The sequence below is a fragment of the Rhincodon typus genome, chromosome 13, assembly GCF_021869965.1.
Source record: "Rhincodon typus isolate 14 chromosome 13, sRhiTyp1.1, whole genome shotgun sequence".
Taxonomy (NCBI): domain Eukaryota; kingdom Metazoa; phylum Chordata; class Chondrichthyes; order Orectolobiformes; family Rhincodontidae; genus Rhincodon; species Rhincodon typus.
The window spans coordinates 22,582,377-22,603,264 of NC_063344.1; the positions used below are offsets into that span (position 1 = coordinate 22,582,377).

The 20,888-nt window shown below is 39.2% G+C and overlaps 2 protein-coding genes across 2 annotated transcripts in view; both read right to left on the minus strand.

Annotated features, from left to right (window-relative positions):
• The window catches only part of lrrc31 (leucine rich repeat containing 31), a 30,874-nt gene extending 30,337 nt beyond the window's left edge, over positions 1–537 (minus strand). Inside the window, exon 1 of the mRNA XM_048604549.1 lies at positions 504–537. The gene's annotated coding sequence lies outside the window, so the exon portion shown is untranslated. The remainder of the gene's footprint in view (positions 1–503) is intronic.
• A 9,508-nt stretch (positions 538–10,045) lies between these two features.
• LOC109933236 (multiple epidermal growth factor-like domains protein 6) overlaps positions 10,046–20,888 on the minus strand; it is a 271,265-nt gene continuing 260,422 nt past the window's right edge. The window contains exons 31-38 of the mRNA XM_048604631.1: positions 20,478–20,606; positions 17,220–17,348; positions 16,434–16,562; positions 15,147–15,275; positions 14,441–14,569; positions 11,908–12,036; positions 10,707–10,835; positions 10,046–10,128 (exon numbers count right to left, since the gene is read on the minus strand). Of these exons, the coding sequence (XP_048460588.1) occupies positions 10,046–10,128; positions 10,707–10,835; positions 11,908–12,036; positions 14,441–14,569; positions 15,147–15,275; positions 16,434–16,562; positions 17,220–17,348; positions 20,478–20,606 (986 nt within the window). The remainder of the gene's footprint in view (positions 10,129–10,706; positions 10,836–11,907; positions 12,037–14,440; positions 14,570–15,146; positions 15,276–16,433; positions 16,563–17,219; positions 17,349–20,477; positions 20,607–20,888) is intronic.

Genomic DNA, 20,888 nt, shown 5'->3' on the forward strand with positions numbered 1-20,888 from the left:
CTGTACTAAACCGAACTCTGAAAATTAGTGACAAGGTGCAGGGCTGGATGAACACAGCAGGCCAAGCAGCATCATAGGAGCAGAGAGGCTGAAAATTAGTTACACGTTAGCATCTTGTTTCTTCATTATCAGGAACAATACAATCTCTAACAAGTGCAGGAAAAACTCAGCAGATCTGGCAGCATCTGTAGTTGAGAGTAACAGAGTTAAGATTTCAAGTTCTTGTATCAGTCTTCTACAAAAATCTCTAGCACTAAACAATTTCATTCCGCTGGAATCAAATCGACGCTTATCCCCTTAAAAGGAAACCTTCCGGATCATGGGAAGACTGATACTGACATCACTGAAATTCTTTCTTTTTAAGAGGAAACGTCAGCAATTCCGATTTAAACTGAGAATTTCAAGCTGCTGTTAACTCCAACATCCCTCTCCTACACACCCACACAAAGAAAGTGTTTTAACTAAATTTCATGCAAAACATTTCGGTGCCCGTCGTCCCCAACCTTTTCTCGGCTTTTTTTCGTAAAATCAGCTGTTAAATCGCGGAAACAAATATTGTTCTGTCCTACCTGAACTAAGACAGAGCCCCTCCCAGCCCCGCCTCCTGGGGACTGTGGCCGGGAGCTGAATGATCACCTGGAACTGGATTCGCCCTTAACTCCTGCACCAGTTAAACCGATAGAAATGACCACCCAGGAAGCCAGACTGAAATCTGGGAGCTCACCTGACAAGAAAAAGCTGCTTTACCTATGGATACCTACAGAGAACAAACTGCCTTTGATGGAACTGAAAAGACAAATGGATCAGGAAGTGGAGATAGCGAAGAGTTGGTGAAAGTTCAGCTTTAAGGTATTCTTCAAAGGCTACTCAAAACTTTAACAAAGACCCCACTGCCGTGCTTCATACAACGGCACACCTAATCATCTCCAAATTCACATAAAACCATCCAAATGAATGGTCAGGCTGCTCTCTCTGGCCCACCCGAGCCAATCTGTGTTGATTGGATCGCCTCTCCGTGTCCTGGTTGGCTTTTCGACCAGAAGGCTCGGATTGGATAATCGGGAGGGCGAGGGACGCAGGGATTGGATGTTAGAGGAAATCACTTTTTCCCAGGTTGGAGAAATTCGGAGAGAAAAGTTGAAAATTGGAAATAAGCCAGGGTAACAGAGCAGCCACTGTGGCTCCGTCACTACAGTAACAGGGCTGGGTATACGAGTTAGCCTGGACAATCACAAGATACGGAGAGTAAAGTCTCGGCGTTTTCCAATTTAGCGTAAGGGTATGCTAAAGAGGGTAATAAAGTAATCTCTAAGAGTCATGTATAAGAGGTGCCAGAGTAATTAATAAAAGGTTACCTGATTTAATATCTAGGATTTATTGAGTCAATCTCTCGGGACAACCAAGGCAAATTTTAGGAGTTGCTGTGGTAACCTACAGGACTTACTGGGGTATTCTATATCATTTATCAGGGATATTATATAGAATTACTGGATGGGGGATAACCTTTAGGAGTTATTGGAGGTAATTTATAAGTGTTACATAAGAATTACAGGGTTTACTTTATAGGAGCTGCTGGGTTTAATCTATAGTAGTTACTGAGTGTAATCTATAGCTATTACTGTGACACTCCATCAGAGTTACCATGCCGTATTCTACAGAGGTTATTGGAGATATTCCTTGGGCATTACTTGGTGGGTGATATTTTAAAGGGATTACCTGTGATAATATGTGATTTCCTGGGGTGATCTATATGGGTTACTGGGGGGAAACTATAGGAGGCCTGGTGGATGAACAATATAGAATATCTTTGGTAACTCCTATGCAGTTTACCAATGGAGGTATGCTATAGGAATTACCAGGAGCAATGTAAAGGAGTTACCATACCGAATAGTAACCATTGTCAATTGGAAATCTGCTGTCTTTGCACTATCAGACCTACATGTGACTCCAGACCTACAGTAATGTGGTTGACCCTTAATGCAATGTCCTATTCTCATAAACCTCTTCTGTACTCTTTCCAGTGCACTCATATTCTTCTGTGATGTGATGCCAAAAGCTGTAGACCATACTCCAGCATTTATAAATTCATCATAACCTCCTTGCTGTTATACTCTAAGCCCCTATTAATAAACCCTAGATAATGAAATACTTTATTAACAAATCTCTTTACTTGCTCTGTCACCTTTAATAACTTATGCATATATGCACCCAAGCCTCTCTTCCTCCTGCACACCCTTTATCTTATATTGGTTCTCTAGGTTCTTTGTACCAAAGAATGTCTGCTCACACTTCTCCATGTTAAACTTCATCTGCCATCTATCTGCCCACTGCACCAATGTGTCATTGTCCTTTTGAAGTTCTATACTGTCATCCTCAGAGTTTACAATTCTCCCAAGTTTTGCATTCACAAACTTTGAAATTGTCCCCTGCACACCAAGATCGAGATGATTTATATATATTAGGAAAAGCAAGGTCTCAGTACCAGTACGTGGGGAACTCCACGACAAACCTTCTTCCAGCCTGGAAAGTACCCATTAACCAATACTCTGTTTATCATCCCTCAGTCAATTTTGTATCCATGTAACTATTGTCCTTTTTATTTTATGATTTATAATTTTTGTCACAAGCCTGTTTTGTGTCACAGTATCGAACATCTTTTGGAAGACACATACACACCAACAGCCTTTCCCTCATCAGTTCTCTCTGTTCACATTAACTCCAGTAAGTTAAAGAAACAGGATTTTCCCTGAAATAAATCATGCTGACTCTTTTGAATCAATCCTCATGTCTCCACATGGATATCAATTCTATCCAAAATAATTGTTTCTAGAGGTTTCCCCACCACTGAAGTTAAACTAAGTGATCTGTAATTGCTGGCTGATCATTACAACTTTTGTTGAGCAAGGGCATAATGTTTACAATTCTCTAGTCGTCCAGCACTAAGCATGAACCCAGAGAAAATTCAAAGATAATTGCAAGTGCCTCTGCAATATCCACTCACATCCTTGAATATCCTTGGATGTACCTCAAGAAAGATTAGGAGAAAATGTATAAGGCGTACAAGGCAGGTGAATAATGTGCAACAGTCACAAGGAAGGGAAAAGCATGAAAGGAAGTCAGCATTAATAATGAGGGAGAGCTTTATTGCGGCAATTTGGAATGGGAAGCAAAGGAGTGGTGGTGGTGAGAATGACTCAATGAAATAGCATTCCTGGCATGAGAGTTCTGAAAGTTCAGAAGCAGAGTTCTGCAGTATGGCTTGGATAAAGAAGGGTGCAGGATATCTAAAATGCAGCTAGCTCCCAAAGAAACTAGAACGAGACAAAGTTAAATCCAGGAGGACAGAGGATATGATGGGACCTCCTCTATTCATGAACAATTCACCCCAGAAAGAAAGATCATTTTGAATGAATTGCTGCCCCTTAGTGTTCACAACATATAACACTGCAACACAGCACTTTAGGATCACATATGTTAACTATGTCAGATTCTATCTTTAAGCTGCAACAGCAGTGATTAACTAGAAAGACTAGCTTTTTTCTCTTGGCTTAATTGTAAGTTTCCTTTTGTCTACTGCAAATCACCTGGATCTGTCTACTTCATGACATCGTTTGAAGTGCATACACATCACATGGATGGCATGGTGGCTCAGTAGTTAGCGCTGCTACCTCACAGCGCCAAGGAACCAGGTTTGATTCCAGCCTTGGTTGACTGTGTGGAGTTTGCACATTCTCCCCATGTCTCTGTGGGTTTCTGCTGGGTGCTCCAGTTTCCTCCTACAGTCCAAAGATGTGCAGGTTAGGTGGATTAGCCACACTAAATTGCCCCATAATGTCCAAGGATGTGCAGACTAGGTGGATTAGCCATGGTAAACATGGGGTTATGGGGATAGGATAGGGGGTGGAGCTGGGTCTGGGTGGGATGCTGTTTGGAGAGTTAGTGCAGACCTGATGGGCTGAATGGCTCTTTCTGTACTGTAGGAATTCTATGATTTTATCACCTTCTTAACTTTCTCATTCTAGAAATAATTTGTATGTTGATCTTTTAGTTACTTAGGTCAACCAATTGTTTTTTTTTCACCACATGTCCATTTCTGAGGTATTAAAATAAGTCGCTGTTTTATAGCTTAGCGTTTTTGACTGCAAATGAACCAGCATTTCAGTTTCTGTATTGCAATACATGCATCATTAGTTACACTGCAGTCTCCTTATAGCAGAGTTGTGTGCACTTTAGATGTTAACCCAATGTGCATGAATTTAAAAAATGTGTCAAAAAGGTATGGGATATTACCAAAGATCATTGATATTTTGATTTTTGTATCAAGTGTTGATGAAGTACCTGTGAAAATTTAAGCAAAATTTAACTTCTAGAGCTTGACAAATTTGCACATATTCTGTAGACTGAGATTGAATGTAGACTGTATTATGTATTGCTTACATTATATAGACAAAACTGGTGTTAACAGAAGAAAGATCTGCATTCAGCTATCAGCATAAGACTAAACCAAGTAAACAGTGCACAATAATCTGTGTCCTGTGTAATTCTAGAAATAGGAAATCAAGAGTTCTGAATCGGAAAAGTATGTACATCACCTTTTTCACTGATGCAATAAATGTTTATGAATCATCTCGCGCACAGTGTGAAGTGTAATTCTGCACATTTTTGCTCTGACCCCAGAATCTGAGTGTGAGATATACATACTTATGATCAGGACAACAGTTCACGGTTTTGTAGCAGGATAAGCAAAGAACATGACTGTAATGTTAGCTGGAGTTAGAATATGGTACAGGCTGAGCTGGTTAACAGGTTAGAGGAAAGATTAATTCAATAAATATCTTGTCCTTCAGATTTTCTGTATTCTGTCCAGATGATGTCGATCACTCTGATGAGAAAGACAACTGGCTAACTCTCTACTTTCCTTTTCTGGAAAGATATCCAAATGCCGAATAAAGGCAAAGTACTGTGGGTGGGGTTGGGAATCTGAAACAAACACAGAAAATGCTGGAGAAACTCAGTAGGTCTGGTAGCATCTGTGGAGATAGAAACAGAGTTAATATTACAAGTCTGATATGACTCTTTTTTAGAACAGGATTTCAGGATTTGAAATTTTAACTGTTTCTCTCTCCAGATGCTGCCAGACCTGTTGAGTTTTTCCAGCATTCTTTGTGTTTAACCCAGATAAGATGTCCTCACTTACCATTCTCTGTAAATAGTTATGTTCTCTAAAGCTTACTGCTGTTCACGTGTGAGTGTGGATCTCACATTACTGCAATACATATCAATGCCATACTGAAGGAGAACTGTTTGAGATGCTAGGTTTCGATTTGGACATTAAACCAAGGACCTCTCTGCCCTCTTAAATGGATGTAAAAGATTCCATGGTACTATTTTAAGAAGCAGCTGAGAAATTTTCCCTGGTGTTTTGGCTAAAATGTATCCCTCAATCAATTATTTTATCATAACCATACTTTTGTTTTTGGGAGCTTACTGAGTGCAAATTGGTCACCAGGTTTCCTACATTACAACAATGACTATACTTCCAAAGTATCTCATTGGCTGCAAATCACTAAATATTCTGAGGTTGTGAGAGGCACTATACAAATGTAAGTCTGCTATTCCTTCTTTTGCATCACATTTAAATACTTTTGTTCAATTAGGTTGAATGTGGGAGGGGAATACCCATCTGATGTCTTGCCTGTCTAGTGAAAATCAAGGAATTAACAAAATTGCTATATTTTTTAAAAAAACAGTCATCACTTTATTTATAAATTGTGAATAAAAACAGCACCAAGATCAACATGGAATGTATTTGGAAAAGCATTATTGAGTTGAAATGATAACATATCAGAATTCTGAGACACCATGGCAATAACATTCACCTTTGACAGGTTTGAATCATCAGCACCCACCACGAGATTTATTCACCCTACATAATTTTGTCTTTTGCTGAAGACAATGCAAAAGAAAATGGGGAGGGGTTGCAGCAGGGGGAGACTGAGGTTATACCACTTGCCTGGCAAAGTTGCAAACAACCGCCAAAGGTGGAGGGTCAACAAGTAGGAGGCAAGTGGAGACTGGGAACGTCATGAAGGGCAGTAGTGACCAGGAGGCAGATGGTGAGCTTGAGGATGAGGGCTTGGGAACCAAACAGTAAGTCAGTATATCAGGGTACAACAACATTCCCAACTGTGTGATCCCTCGTTCTCCACAACTATTCCTGTTACAGATATACTGAAAGATTAAAATCTAAACTGTGAAATATAGTTGAGTTGCCACTAGATGTCACTATCACAATTAGGAAACACTAATATTAACATTACAATGCTATAAAAAAGGCAAATGCATTGTTCCTGACTCTTTTTTAGATATTTTGACTTCTTAAATCCAATACTGAATTTGAATGCAAGATCTAATCAGAATCAAATCGACTCAAAATATAAATAAAGTGTAACCGATTCAAATAACAGGTGATGCTACCCTCCTGGTATTACAGGCTCTCTTTATAGTGTACTCCTGTAGCTGAGTAAACCAATTTCCATGTTAATATTTCAAGTACAGTATGCATTTACAGTCAAATGATTTTATAAAATAAACAAGCATACACAGCACAGACATTAATACAACTCAAATGTAACCTAAAGGATTTAACGCAGATAAATAAAGTAGGTTCTTGTACACATGACTGCTTGAGTGTCTATCTGTTGGATCATACATTATGTTTGGAATTTTCCATAGTGCTAAAGGAACACTGTGAAGAAAAGAACTCTGCACCATCTTCCAGTCAAGCCAAGAGCTACAATCCTAAAGGTTACTAGAAACCAGCAGGGCAAAGCATTATGATTCAAATAGTTGTGTTGCTGATATCACTGACTCTCAGGTGCATTCTCTCAAAATATTACTGTATAAACAAATGATCTAATATTTTATCAAAGTAAGAGTATACACAGAAAAATGAACTTCTGACAGTCTTCTAGATGAAAATGAAATGAGTAGTGCATTCATTTGTAACATGGTTTGAAAATTAGCGGTAAATCAATGACTCAATGGCTGTGCTGAATACATTTAACATCTGCACCTTGTATACTTATCAGTTCTTCAGAAACACATTTTTCCTTATCAAAGCACAATCAGCATACACTTCTGATCAATCCACTTGTCTGCCCTGCACAACTAATCTGTTATACTTTGAATTTCAGAGCACCTTTGACAAGGCACCATGCAGGAAGTAATTGGGGAAGACTGAAGAATATGGGAACAGGAAAAGTGTAGAAATTGAAAGCAGATTTAAAAAAAAGGAAACAGAGTTGTTTCACAGAATGGTTGTCAGCAGGTAGAGATGTTCTGGAGTCCTTGGTGCTCAAGCTTCTTTGGTTAACCAGGGTTTGAGTACAGGGCTAGAAAACAGGTGTAGTAAATAATTTTGAAGACCCAAGGAAGGGGACAGTTTTATGATGATGGAATGGACATAAATGTGACAGATTGAACTGAATGTCAGAAAATATGAGGTGCTGTATTTTTGTAAAAAGTACAAATAATTAACATGCTAAAAATGAAAAAAAGCTAAGTGATGAAGAGTAGAAGAGGGATGGTGGGGATGTGTTCAGATCCACAAGACATGAAAAGAAGCCCCTCACATGGATGAAGGTATTATAAGCACAATTGAATATTGAATTTTATGACAAGTAGTTTAGAATATACAAGTCGAGATGCAAAGTTACTTATGTACAATCAATAATAAGACCATTAGACAATTTTTGGAAATAAAATAATGAACTGTGGATGTTGGGGATCTGAAACAACTGTAAGTGCTGGCGAAACTCAGCAGGTCTGGCAGCATCTGGGGTTAGAATGGTCACTGGACTCAAAATGTTGACTCTGTTTTTCTCTCCATAGATGCTGCCAAACCTGCTGAGTTTCTTCAGCACTTCCTGTTTTAAGTTTGGAGATACACTGTGTAATAGTTGATATTGAGGCATTAAAGAAAAATCAGCACATATGCATAAAAATGTTGACTGTTTCAAGGAAATGTAATTATGAAAAAGGTGGCTTTTTTGAGCACAAAGGAGACTATGAGGTGATTTTATAGAACATTACAAAGCAGTATATAGGAAGGTGTATTTCCTATTGATTGAGGAGTATATGATGAGAACACACATTTAAACATAAGAGACTGAAGAAACATCACAGAATAAATCTTTATACAATAGGTTGTAAATATGTGGAGTGCACTACCAGAAACAGTAATTGCATGACAACATTTAAAAATCGGTAAGATAAAGGATTGTAGCATTGGGAATTAAATGCAGATGCACATGTTGAATTTAGAATTGCTACCCATTTGCAGTATAGACATCAACATGGGCTGCTTGGATCAAATTCCCTATCTCCGTGTGGAAAGTTCTATGTAATCTTATATGAAATTATATTTTCTTTTAATTTTTCCAACAGTTATTCGCCCATCATTCATCATACCCTAGTGTTTGCTGCCAGTTCAGTCCTGCCATTTTGATTTTTGGAGTTTTCCAATATTTTTTAGCAATGCTTAATCCAACCCTTTCACTTCAATGTTTTCGTTTGGCAGATCTTGTAAAGTGTTGGTGTGCACACTGAAAGGATCACGTGTTTTACAAAGGCAGCTAGGTAATTGCAGAGATGAGAATGGAACTGAAGGATAACATGTACTGATTGTTACTGTCTTAGACCTTTAGCAGATATTTTTCTTATGCTCAGTCCTCTCCTGCTCCCTCTATCTTAACAATATTTAACATCATTTCATTGGGGTGGCATGGTGGCTTAGTGGTTAGCATTGCTGCCTCCCAGTGCCAGAATCTGAATCTAGGGAATTTAAGCTTTCAGACAGCAAATTTGAAGTAATTATCAAAATCCCATAAGTATAGATTTTAGCCTTCCTTTTTAATTGCAGTATGACTGTTGCCTCTATCTGTCATTGACCTTAGAACTCGTTACAAAATGAAACCATTAATTATAAAGGGAGCAGGATAATAGAAATTTTAAAAAGAAACAACGTAGGTCTGCATTCTGGAATACCAGAGAGCAGAAAAAAAATGCTGCTATTACAGATTAGGAGGGAAGAAACAAGAGATCACTTTGTGCCACAAATGGAAACTTTCTTTTACGGAACTGTATGCTGAACAGTAGCTGTTTAGGGTTACAAATATTTCTCAGGGCTCCTAGTGTATTATTTTAAATGCATTTTTCTCAGTGACTATGTTTCTTATTTATTGAAACCAGATATCTCCATCCTTTTCCCCTGCTCTCTAAGTAGAATGAAATCAATGGAATCAGATTTTGAAAGGCACATTCATAGTTTCAGTTCAACCATTGCCATTTCCAGACTGGATTGTGCTTGTATATGATATCAAGCTTCAAAATAGATATGCTAACAAGACTTTTGGTAAAATTCTCAAAATGTTTCAAAAATGAACAGATTGTTAATTAACATATTACAATAACAAAGCCATCTTTGCAAATGAGGTGACATACAAACCAACACATGTAAATTAGACTAGGATTCAATATCTTTTCAAAATAATGAATGAGATGACATCAAAATATGCATAGAATTGGCTAGTGTCTGTGAATCAATTTAAGTATTTTAATCCGAAAATCTAGTTAATCTAACATATGTTCATGAGCCCTTTATTGCAACAGTATTAAACTTCTGCAGATCCTCATGATTAATTATCAGAATGTCTCTTTTTCCCTTTGTATGAGATTTATAATCTTCCCATGAATGGAAGTATCTTAAAGCACCAAGAGCTGACCAATTCTCAAAATTGCACATGTTCGCAACATTCTTCACTGGAGCTTGAATTGCTCAAGGCTGGAATCAGAATGTTAAGATGGCCACAGGATGTCATACGATTAGTGAAATTAAGTACAGAGCCTTTGGTTATCCTTCAGGGTCACTTGGATAAATTCTGGGCTGTTACTCAAGAGTTCATAATGTTTCCTAATTTTTTGAGTAACTCTTCAGCTGTAAACAAATCCCATTGCTTCTCATCAACCTGAAACTGTGATCAAACTATGAGCGATACAAAGTTCTTTGCAGACGATGTTCTTCCGACTGAGCACGCTCACGACGAATCAGAGACAGCGAAGGACCACCTGAATAGAAGTTGGAAAGGCTTTTTGTTATTTATGTTCCAGATCCGTAGCTACTAGATAACTTCAAAATGACAACCAAAGAATTTCCAATCAAATAACCCTTCAAGGATGAAAAATGTTCTCTGCTTCAAAGCATGCAATTTTTTTCTTGCATAGTCCATCTTAAATGATGATCAGACACAATTACAATGATGTTTAAAATAATTAAATCCTTTGTTTTCAACTATGGATTTTTAAAGTATCTCTCTGGTATTAAGCCATTGTGCCCTCGTTGTTAATATACCTTTATTACAACTCGATCTTTTTTTTTACTCTAATAACAATAGGGCACCTCTTGAAAGAAAATAAGATGCATTTCTGTTAACATCACATATTATTTTCAGGATGTCACAAAGTAATTAATCACTAGTGAATTATTTTGAAATTGTTGTGGCGTGGTATCAGTTTGTGAACAGAAAGGTCTTAGAAGTTTTTAAAATTCGTTCACAGGAGTAGGGTTGTCCTGAACTACCTTAATGAATCTGTTTTTGATGGTATTGGTTGCATTATTGTCATGTTAAAGTAGATCATGACTATACCTTCTTCACAAGTCGGACCCATCCACTGGAAGGAGCACATGCAGCTTCCATTGCGAGAATTGCAGTGTGCTTTGTTAGCACAATTACAGGTCAAGGAACAGTTAGGTCCATATTGGTTTGCTGGGCATTCTGACAAAACAACAAAATGTTGAACTACTTTCAGAATCAACATATGAAAATTTATTTGTTCAAAAATTTCTTTTCTTACCTACATTACAACAAGTATTTTTTTTTTAACAAGAAAGGTTGATCTGTTCAGAGGATTAAAGACTTCTCTGTGCTACTTTTCAATGTTGCTCTGTTATGAACTGATAGCAACATCTCATCAGAAAAACAGACACCCTCTTCTGTTGGAAGGTGCCAATTAATGGTCAGTTAATCAGTAAGGCTGAGACTGAGTGAGATCCAAGTTACACATATGTGAGACTGAAGGGAGATCCAATCTTATATTTGTCATTGTGCCGACCAGTTGCATCTGAGATTCAATTATTGCTTCTCTGCATGGTCTTATTCATTTATGATGGTCACAACTTCAATCTAAATTAGAGTTCCCTGAATGATAAGCAATGCTGATATTTCTCGCATAAGAATAACTCTTCTAAGATCTGGTCTATTAAATGAAAATTCCCACAATCACCACTTCACCAATTAGGACAGTCAATGACAGTCTACCATTCCATTTCAGAGTCCTTGCAAAAAGTAATGCAATTTTGAACTGTAGTGATTGGAAGCAGGTGGTTCCTGTTGACAATGAGATCCTTGATTGGGGCTGTTAACCTGGGCTAATCAGGAAGCCCTGGCTGACCAATATGAACAGGGGATTTAAAATCTCCTCAGTTCAGGGGGCTGACTCCGAGCTGGCTGGCCATCCACAGCCAGTGTACTGTGCACAAGTAAATGAAGGGTAACTTGGTGATGGGAAACTGGCCTTTGTGCAGTTAGTTCATGAACTCTTCTGGGTAGGAGTTCAAAAATTCAATGAGAGCTAATGAGTCCTGGGAAAAGGAGTCCAATGTAACCCAGAAAAGCTGACAAGTATTTTTTAACAGATCACAGCTATACTCCAAACCACTCTACAATTACAGCTCCCAAAATACATCTACATTATGTAAAATAATGAATACTCAATGACTGCTGTCATGTATTTTGCCTTTGTAAAAACAGATTACAAGAAAATTGAATATAAGGAAAAAAAGATTACCACTATCACATCGATCTCCAGTTCTACCTGGTGGGCAAAAGCACTTTCCTGTAACTGGATGACATGGTGTGAGACCTTCACAATCACACATCTGCTGACATCGCTCCCCAAAGTGTCCAGCTTCACAAACTAACATAATACAAAGCAAAGTTTATATATTAGCACCAGGAACACTCAACTATGCCACAGTAACTTTTCTCAGCCACACATTGTTATCTCCGGACATTGAACATCCATCGGAGGTATTCGCAGCACTGATTCATCTCTCGTCCTCCAAAAAGAAAAGAAATTAAATTTCAACTATCCTGAACAAAGTTCAATGAGACATATGAGTTAATGTTTTTAATCTTGTGACAGGTCTCCATTGTGATGCTTGTTGTCTGTGCTTGTGTGTGTTCATATAGAAATGTGAACATGATCAAGGATATGCGCAATCACATCTTAGAGAAATACAACAAAAGAAACGAGGAAGTAATTAAGTGTAATAGTAAAGATTGCACAGAGCAGTATATCTTGTTTATTTGCTTAAAACAAAGACTTACATTCATGTAGTGCATTTCATGGCCACAGAATGTCCCAAAATTTATTACAGCTTTGAAATATCTTTTTTTGAAGTTCTTTTGGTAAGTCTAATCAGAGCAAGAGTTATACACTTAATGGTAAGGTCCTGGGGAGCATTGCGAAATGAAGAGACCTTGGGGTGCAGGTTCATAGTTCCTTGAAAGTGGAGTCGCAGTTAGGCAGGGCAGTGAACAAGGTGTTTAGTACACTTGCTTTTATTGGTCTACACATTGAGTAACAGATTGGGAAGTTATGTTGTGGCCGTACAGGACTTTGGTTAGGCCATTTTTGGAGTATTGCATTCAATTCTGATCTTCCTTTTATAGGATAGATGGTGAAACTTGAAAGGGTTCAGAAAAGATTTACAAGGATGTTACCAGGGTTGGAGGGTTTGAGCTATAGGGAACAGCTGAATAGACTTGGGCTTTTTACCCCGAAGCATCGGAGGCTGTGGGGTGACGTTATAGAGATTTATAGCCAAGGTCTTTTTCCCAGGGTAGGGGAGTCCAAAACTAGGGGGCATAGGTTTAAGGTGAGAGGGTAAAGATTTTAAATGGAACTAAGGGGCAACTTTTTCATGCAGAGGATGGTGCGTGTATGGAATGCGCTGGCAGAGGAAGTGATAGAGGCAGGTACAATTGCAACATTTAAAAGGCATCTGGATGGGTACACGGATAGGAAGGGTTTAGATGCATATGGGCCAAATGCTGGCAAATAGTACTAGAATAATTTAGGATATCTGGTTGGCATGAACAAGTTGGACTAAAGAGTCTGCTGTACATCTCTACGACTCTATGATTCGGTCACTAATACTATATAGGACATTGAGATGCCAATTTGCAGACACCAATTTCCCACAAACGGCAATGTGATCATGACCAGATAATCATTTTGTGTTGCTGATTGAGGGACAAATTTTGGGGCAGGATATCAGTGGTAACTCCACAAATCTTCTTCAAAAAAAGTGCCAAATTATCTTTTACATTTAGCTGGGTGGGCTGATGAGGCCTTAGTTTAATATCTTATCTGAAAGATTGTATCTCACAGCATCCCTTTAGTATTCCACTGGAGTGGCAGTCTTTACTTTCGCACTCAAGACCAGGTGTGGGACTTAAACACTCAATATTCTGATACAGAGGCAGAGTTTTACCAACTGAACCATAGGTCTTAGGTCTGCAATTCAGCTCAATCTCTTGAATCATTTTCACTACCATGTATTTATTATTCTGCTAACAGAAACCATTACTCAAATCAAAGAGAAACCTGGCAAGTGGTGGGATCTATAAAGGTCTGTGAATCTTCCCAATCATTCTACCCAAATGAATTTTTTTTCAATAACATCAGCAGTCGCAATTCTCCAGGCAGATTTCAACCTATATTTCGTGCCCCAGGTACTAGTTTAAATATATAAAAAAACTTATAGTTAAGTTGTTCCCTGCAACTCTCTCCAAGATTTATTCCATAGGTTTGAGTGATGGCAACAGCCTTGTTATATCATCGCCAGACGATTAATCCAGGGACCCAGGTAATATTCTGGGGACGTAGGTTCGAATCCCGCCAGAGCATTTGGTGGAATTTGAAATCAATAAAAATCTGGAATTAAGAGTCTAATGATGACCATGAAAGTATTGTTGACTGTCAAAAAAGTCCATCTGGTTTAGTCTTGTCTTTTAGGGAAGGAAACTATTATCCTTACCTAATCTGGCCTACATGTGACTCCAGACTCACAGCCATGTAGCTGACTCATAGTTCCCTTCTGGACATTTAGGGATGGGCAATAGATGCTGGTCTAATCAGCAAAGCTCACATCACATGAATGAATAAAATGAAAATACCTGCAATTTATGCATTGCATTATAGTCTATGCATCAATTGCTAATCCATCCATTGCTAATCACCAGTCTTTATTTCTTAACCTAAACAATAGTGAATTGGCAAAGTCATTTGAGAAAAAAGCCATGTGTGACATTACCTTTCTCACAGTAATCACCATGGTAACCAGGTGGACAGATGCATTGGCCAGTACTAGGGTCACAAGCAGCACCATGCTTGCAGTCACAGGAGAGAGCACATACTGAACCATGAAACCCCAGAGGACAAGCTAGGAAACAAAGCAATGAATTACAAAGGTCAAAACAACTCTTGACTAACAATTAAACAATTCTCACTCCAAACTCTATCATGCTATCTGAAAGAATTCCACATATGATTGACTCAATAAACTCAATATTCCTAGACAGGCAACTCTGTCTAGGAGCAACTTGCTCTGTGGCAATAACCACTTATTAATTCCAAGCAGGTAGTAATATTGATCACAGCAAGCTGTTTGGATCAAACAAAATTTACTTTGATGATCAAAGTACTGAAAGGAATATCAGTGTAGCTGTGAACTAATGATTCACAGTATTCTGGGAAATAATTAACAAGGTGACAACTGCTAACATCTGTTCACACTATAAAAGTGATGTGTATCTTTAAAAAACGTCTGCAATGAAACTAATCAATTGTTAAAGGCGCAGAACAGCAGTTGTTTATTTTTTCATCAATATATGGACCTGAGGCAACCCCCCACCTCACCAGATCACCCAAGTTACCAAGTCTGAAACAAGTCACTGCCAGGTTTTATGCAAATTGTTTGACTGCTGGATGATGACTGTGTAAAATATTAAGCAACTTACTGTGTTCACACAATGGGCCGTAGAAACCATCCAGACACTGACAGCTGCCAGTAAGCCGATCGCACTTTCCATTATTCCAACACAAACAGTCCAGCTTGCAGTTGGCTCCATATTTCCCCACAGGACATGCTGAGTTACAAAAGAAAATCCTTCAATAAATATTTTGCAACTGATTTTTACTTTCCCCAGAACAGAAAACATTTGCCTCTCAACAGCATCACTCACTATCCCAAGAGTTCAACTGTCATTTCGCTCTCCCCCATGACTTTCACTACTCCTATCCCCTCCCCATTCCTACTTCACTCGTCATCCTAAAACATCACTGAGCATTTCCATCTGCACTCGCTATTACCAAAGCATTCCCCCACTCCCAGTACTGCACCCCCCTGACACACAGCACCACCACTCCCCTGAACTCCCAGCATCATCCCTGCCAACTCCCAGCACCGTACCTCCCTGAAATCTCAGCACCGTCACCCCCCTACTCCCAGCACCATGCACCCCAACTCTCAGCAATGAACCTCCCCCAAATCCCAGCACCATTACCCCCAACTCCTAGCACCGTCACCCCACTACTCCCAGCACCATTACCACCAACTCCCAGCACTGTCACCCCACTACTCCCAGCACCATTACCCCCAACTCCCAGCACCGTCACCCCACTACTCCCAGCACCATTACCCGCAACTCCCAGCACCGTCACCCCACTACTCCCAGCACCATGCACCCCAACTCCCAGCAATGAACCTCCCCCAAATCCCAGCACCGTCAAACCCCCACCCCTTGCACCGTCACCACCAACTCCCAGCACCGCTCCCCAAATCCAACCACTGTCCTCCCCCACTCCCAACACCATCCCCCCAAACCCAGTACTGCGTCCACCCTCACACTCCCAGCACCGTCCCTGCCACTCCCAGCACTGTTCATTCCACTCCCAGCACCGTCTCCCCCAACTCCCAGCACCAAATCCCAGCACTGTCAGCCCGCTACTCCCAGAACCGTCACGCCCCAAACTCCCAGCACTGTCCCCCCACTTACTCCCAGCACCGTACCCCACTACTCCCAGTACCGCATCCCCCAACTCTCAGAACTGTACCCCCCCTCAATTCCCAGCACCATCCCCCCACTCCACAAACAGTCCAGCATTTATCTAAATCGTTGATATAGTTACAACTACAGTTAGAACATGTAGAATCTATTGACTTTCATCCACTGTCATAATTCGTATGTTGTTTAAAATATAGAATCTGCCAAAAATAGATGAGCAACTTTAACAAGTGAACATACTTTTTTCACAATGGTGACCTGTCCACCCAAGTCCACAAGAGCATGTCCCATCTTTTGGGTTGCAGATAGCATCATTCTGACAGGCACAGATCTCCAAGCAGCCTAGTCCAAATCTTCCCTGTGGACACACTGAATCAAAACAACTGCACATTAAACAAGTTAATCAGAAACAATTGCCCTAAAGCTACTTGAATTCAACATCAGCCAAAATGTCATATCTCATATCCAATGGACTGACTGCCTTATATCATCAGTGCAGAATTTGTTTCACCTTTTGCTGGATTTTAAAATGATTTTAGAGTGTTCACAGTTTAAATGAGCTCCTGCACTGGTGAGCGTAAAACATCTTGACATCTAACATTGGTTGGTAGAATAAACTTAGATGTGAATTCAAGTAGGCACTCTATTCGCCTACATAGAAATGTGTTTTATCAAAACAACAAATTGGAAGGCTCTGTTAATATTTTAAAGCACTCAAATTATTAAGATAGACTCTTGCTGAACTTTTCCACAGTTTAATATTAGAGTGGCAAGTAGGAGTTATTTCTGACCTATTGACTTTTGTGTGATGTATCAGGTAGCAGCTTAAAATGATCAAATTACCTGTATGTGACTGCTCGACTATAAATAAATGAATCTGTGTTATGGGCCTTGTATAGTTTGTAAGTTTTTGTAAATGGAAACTCACAACCTCTTCTCAGTTCAGGTGTATCAAAAGCTACATTTGCATTGTGAATGTAGTGACTCCTCATGATTTGGTTTTTAGAATAATTCATTTGACTGTACCTTTCTGACAGGTAGAACCCATTGTACCAGGCCAACAGTGGCACTTTCCTGTCACTGGGTCACATCTTCCTTCTTCACCACATGGACAAAGCATCCTACAATCTTTTCCATAGTAGCCTTCTGGACAAGCTGTGAAAGAGAAATATTTGTTCGGGTATGTTGTGAAATCTGAAATTCAATATTTAATGAGAACCAACAGAAGCATATTCACCCAAATATGGACAGAATGAGCAGTTTTGTGCCTTTGGCTGACCCGATGCTGGAAACAGCAGGATACACTCAGCAAGTTTCTTCTAGACTGGAGGCTCAGTGGATCACAAATATGTTGCTAACTCTGTAGGATCGTAATTGTGGTATGCAATGTTAGCTGGTAAGGTCCCTCATCAAGTCTTAAGTCTCCAAACATTTGCTCTAATTTGTACAATATTTTCAGATTTTATGATCCCCCCCCTTTGCAAATGAAATAAACTTGTTTATATTGTCCCCTTCAAAATCTTAGGATATTTGAACTACTTCACAGCCAATTAAATACTTCTAAATGTGTAGTCTGTGTAGTAATGTGGCCAAATACTGCTGCCCAATTGTGAACACCAAGGCTCCCAAACAGTTCATTTGTTTTTAATAATATTGGTTGAGGAATATATAGTTGCCAGGGCACTGGAAGAACTCACTGCTCTTTGTTAAACAGTGTCATGTGATCATTTAAACGTACCAGAGAGAAGTAGTTAATGTCTCATCCAAAAGGAAGTGCCACCAGCAATGCTACAATATTTCAGTGCAATAATGAAAGAGAAGACTGGATTAGCTGCTGACGTGCTGAAAGTTTGAACCTTCAGAATCAGAGACAAAAGAGTTATTATTGAACCAAAATTAACACGAGCTAGGAGAACAAACAAGTGTCATTGTAGAAAATGCCATCCAGACAAGGATTTCAGGAGCCTTTGTAAGATAATGGAATGGGTACAGAAAGGTTAAAGAGGAAGTTTCCAGCGTGTGGGCCATGATATCTGAAGAACAATGATTGATGGGTAGGCAGGGAAGAAGGAAAGTACATAGAACAAAAACAAATTTGCTGGATAAACTCAGCAGGTCTGGCAGCATCTGTGAAGGAAAAGACAGAGTTAATGTTTCGGGTCCAGTGACCCTTCCTCAGAACTGATGGTGGCTGGGAAAACGTCAGTTTATATGCAGAACTATATGACGTTTTCCCAGCCACAATCAATTATGAAGAAGCGTCACTGGACCCGAAACGTTAACTCTGTTTTTTCCTTCACAGATGCTGCCAGACCTGCTGAGCTTTTCCAGCAACTTTGTTTTTGTTCCTGATTTACAGCATCCGCAGTTCTTCCAGTTTTAATTAAGGAAAGTACACAACTCTTCGAAAATGAAATGTTGGATTAGACTATCTATCTCAGATTAGTTGGCTGGACAAGGGATGGTGTTTATTCTGCTTATGATTATCATATCAGAGATAAACTTTCATTCTAAAATAATCATTAATCAACTAATGATCAAGGAGGCGCCACTTGTTAGGCCTCAGCTGCAGTATTGTCTACCACTCTGGGTGCTATATCATAGGAAGGATATGAATACATCAGAGAGCTTGCAGAAATACTTTGCAAGAATGGTTCCAGCCATGAGGAACTTCAATTATGAGAACAGAGTGAAGAAATTGGAGTAACACAGCATGGAGCTGGAGGAAAGTTGACGTTTCGGTTGGACCCTCCTTCAGAAATGGGCTTTTCTGATGAAGGGTCCCGACCCGAAACGTCAACTTTCCTGCTCCTCTGATGCTGCCTGGCCTTCTGTGTTCCTCCAGCTCCACACTATGTTATCTCTGACTCAACCATCTGCAGTTCTTTCTATCTCTGAAGAAACTGGGACTTCTACTTAGGGAAAAGAAGGAGATATAATAGACAAATCATGACTGGACTGGATAAAGCAGATAGGGAGGAACTGTTCCCTCTATAAAAGGAACAAGAACAAGATGATACAGATTTAAAGTGATCTGCAAAGGAAGCAAGGGTGAAGTGAGGAAAATCTTTTCATTTAGCAAGTAGTTGGGATGTGGAATGCACTGCTTGGAAGTGTGGAGGGTTCACTTGAGGCATTCAACAGGGCAATTGATGGAAATAATATTCAAGTGTATGGGGGAAAAGGCAGGAGCTTGGCATGAGGTAGTGATGCTCATTTAACAAGCTGGTTCAAGCACAATGAACTCCTGATATGTGGTAACACTTCTGTGATTCTGTGAATTGATCTGCGGTTACAGAGCACTTTGAGAATATGTAGTGCTTTGAAGAAAATCTCATACTGGTTGCAATGAATAGAAACTAAATACCAATATCTTCAGGGATGTTTCGCTCAACTTTCTGAATACTTTCTTGAAATAGCATTTCAGTCATTTCAGTTTACAATTTCTCTTTTTGAGAGAAAAATGGCACTCATAACTGATGTACAAGGTGACACATTGGCAGTACATTGCCATTGATACCCGGATCAAATCCAGTTCGTATTGCAAAAATGACAGTGCCATCTATCTGCTAATTGTCAGAGTGTCATGTATAGTGACTCTACAGAAGGTCAACTTACCTTAATGATTATCATGGCAGAAACACCTTTCATTTATGAGAAAATATATATTCTGCCTAATGCAGTGGTATATATCATGCATGCACCATGGTAACTTATAAGGATCTTACTAAAATGTAAACAATAAAATTGAGATCATATACTCTATCAACACAACACATATTCTGTGTTTTACAGTATACATTCATGCAATCAACAGACTACTGAACAAGGGTTGGAAAGGGCTACAATACAAAATCATTTATCATTGCATTACTTATGTGAAACACAGTCAAACCTCAGGTGAAAACCTTTTGTTCTCCCTCTTGTTAGCAATCTCGTGTGGTCTCAAAATGGGAGGCAATAATGGACAAACATACAAAGCTATGCCATCATTATATCTTTTACAGACCAGTCCCAAATAATATGCCTTTAATGAATTCAGTACTATTCTTCCGAAGTTCAGGTTAAAGCGCATTGTAAGGACAATATATAAAGAAAAAATCTCTCTATCTAGCTAATATTGACAACCTGGAAACTACCTGATTAAAAAGGAAGTTCATATGAACATTTTCATATTTTCGTCATAGCGTGATTATTTTCATAAGTAACTAGCTTATAAATTTGTTGTCTTATTATGCTCTTGCTGGTGATTCCTTTTGGAAGGTTTGGACAAGGGTAACTTACTGATTGTGCAGTCAGCTCCAATAAAACCAGAAGGACAGCTGCAAGTTCCAGTTACAGTGTCACACTGTCCCTCATTCTGACATTTGCAACTCCTTTGACAGTAGGGTCCATAGGTTCCCTCCGGACATTCTGAAAGACAAATCCATTCTCTCACTATGGAGGATTGGTGCATGACCGAAAGACTATTACAGCTCAGAAGCATATACTAATTGTAGGTAAGCAATAACATGTTATAAATACATATATAATAATGAAGGTGTGAGACAAATACATTTAGAATCAATTGAACTTATTGAATGGAAGATAATTCCAGGAATTTTGCAACATAGCATTTACAAACTGTGGAAACGAATCTGCCTAAAGAAACTGACAGGTATCTTCCAACTAGAGATACCTCAATGAAGGTCAATG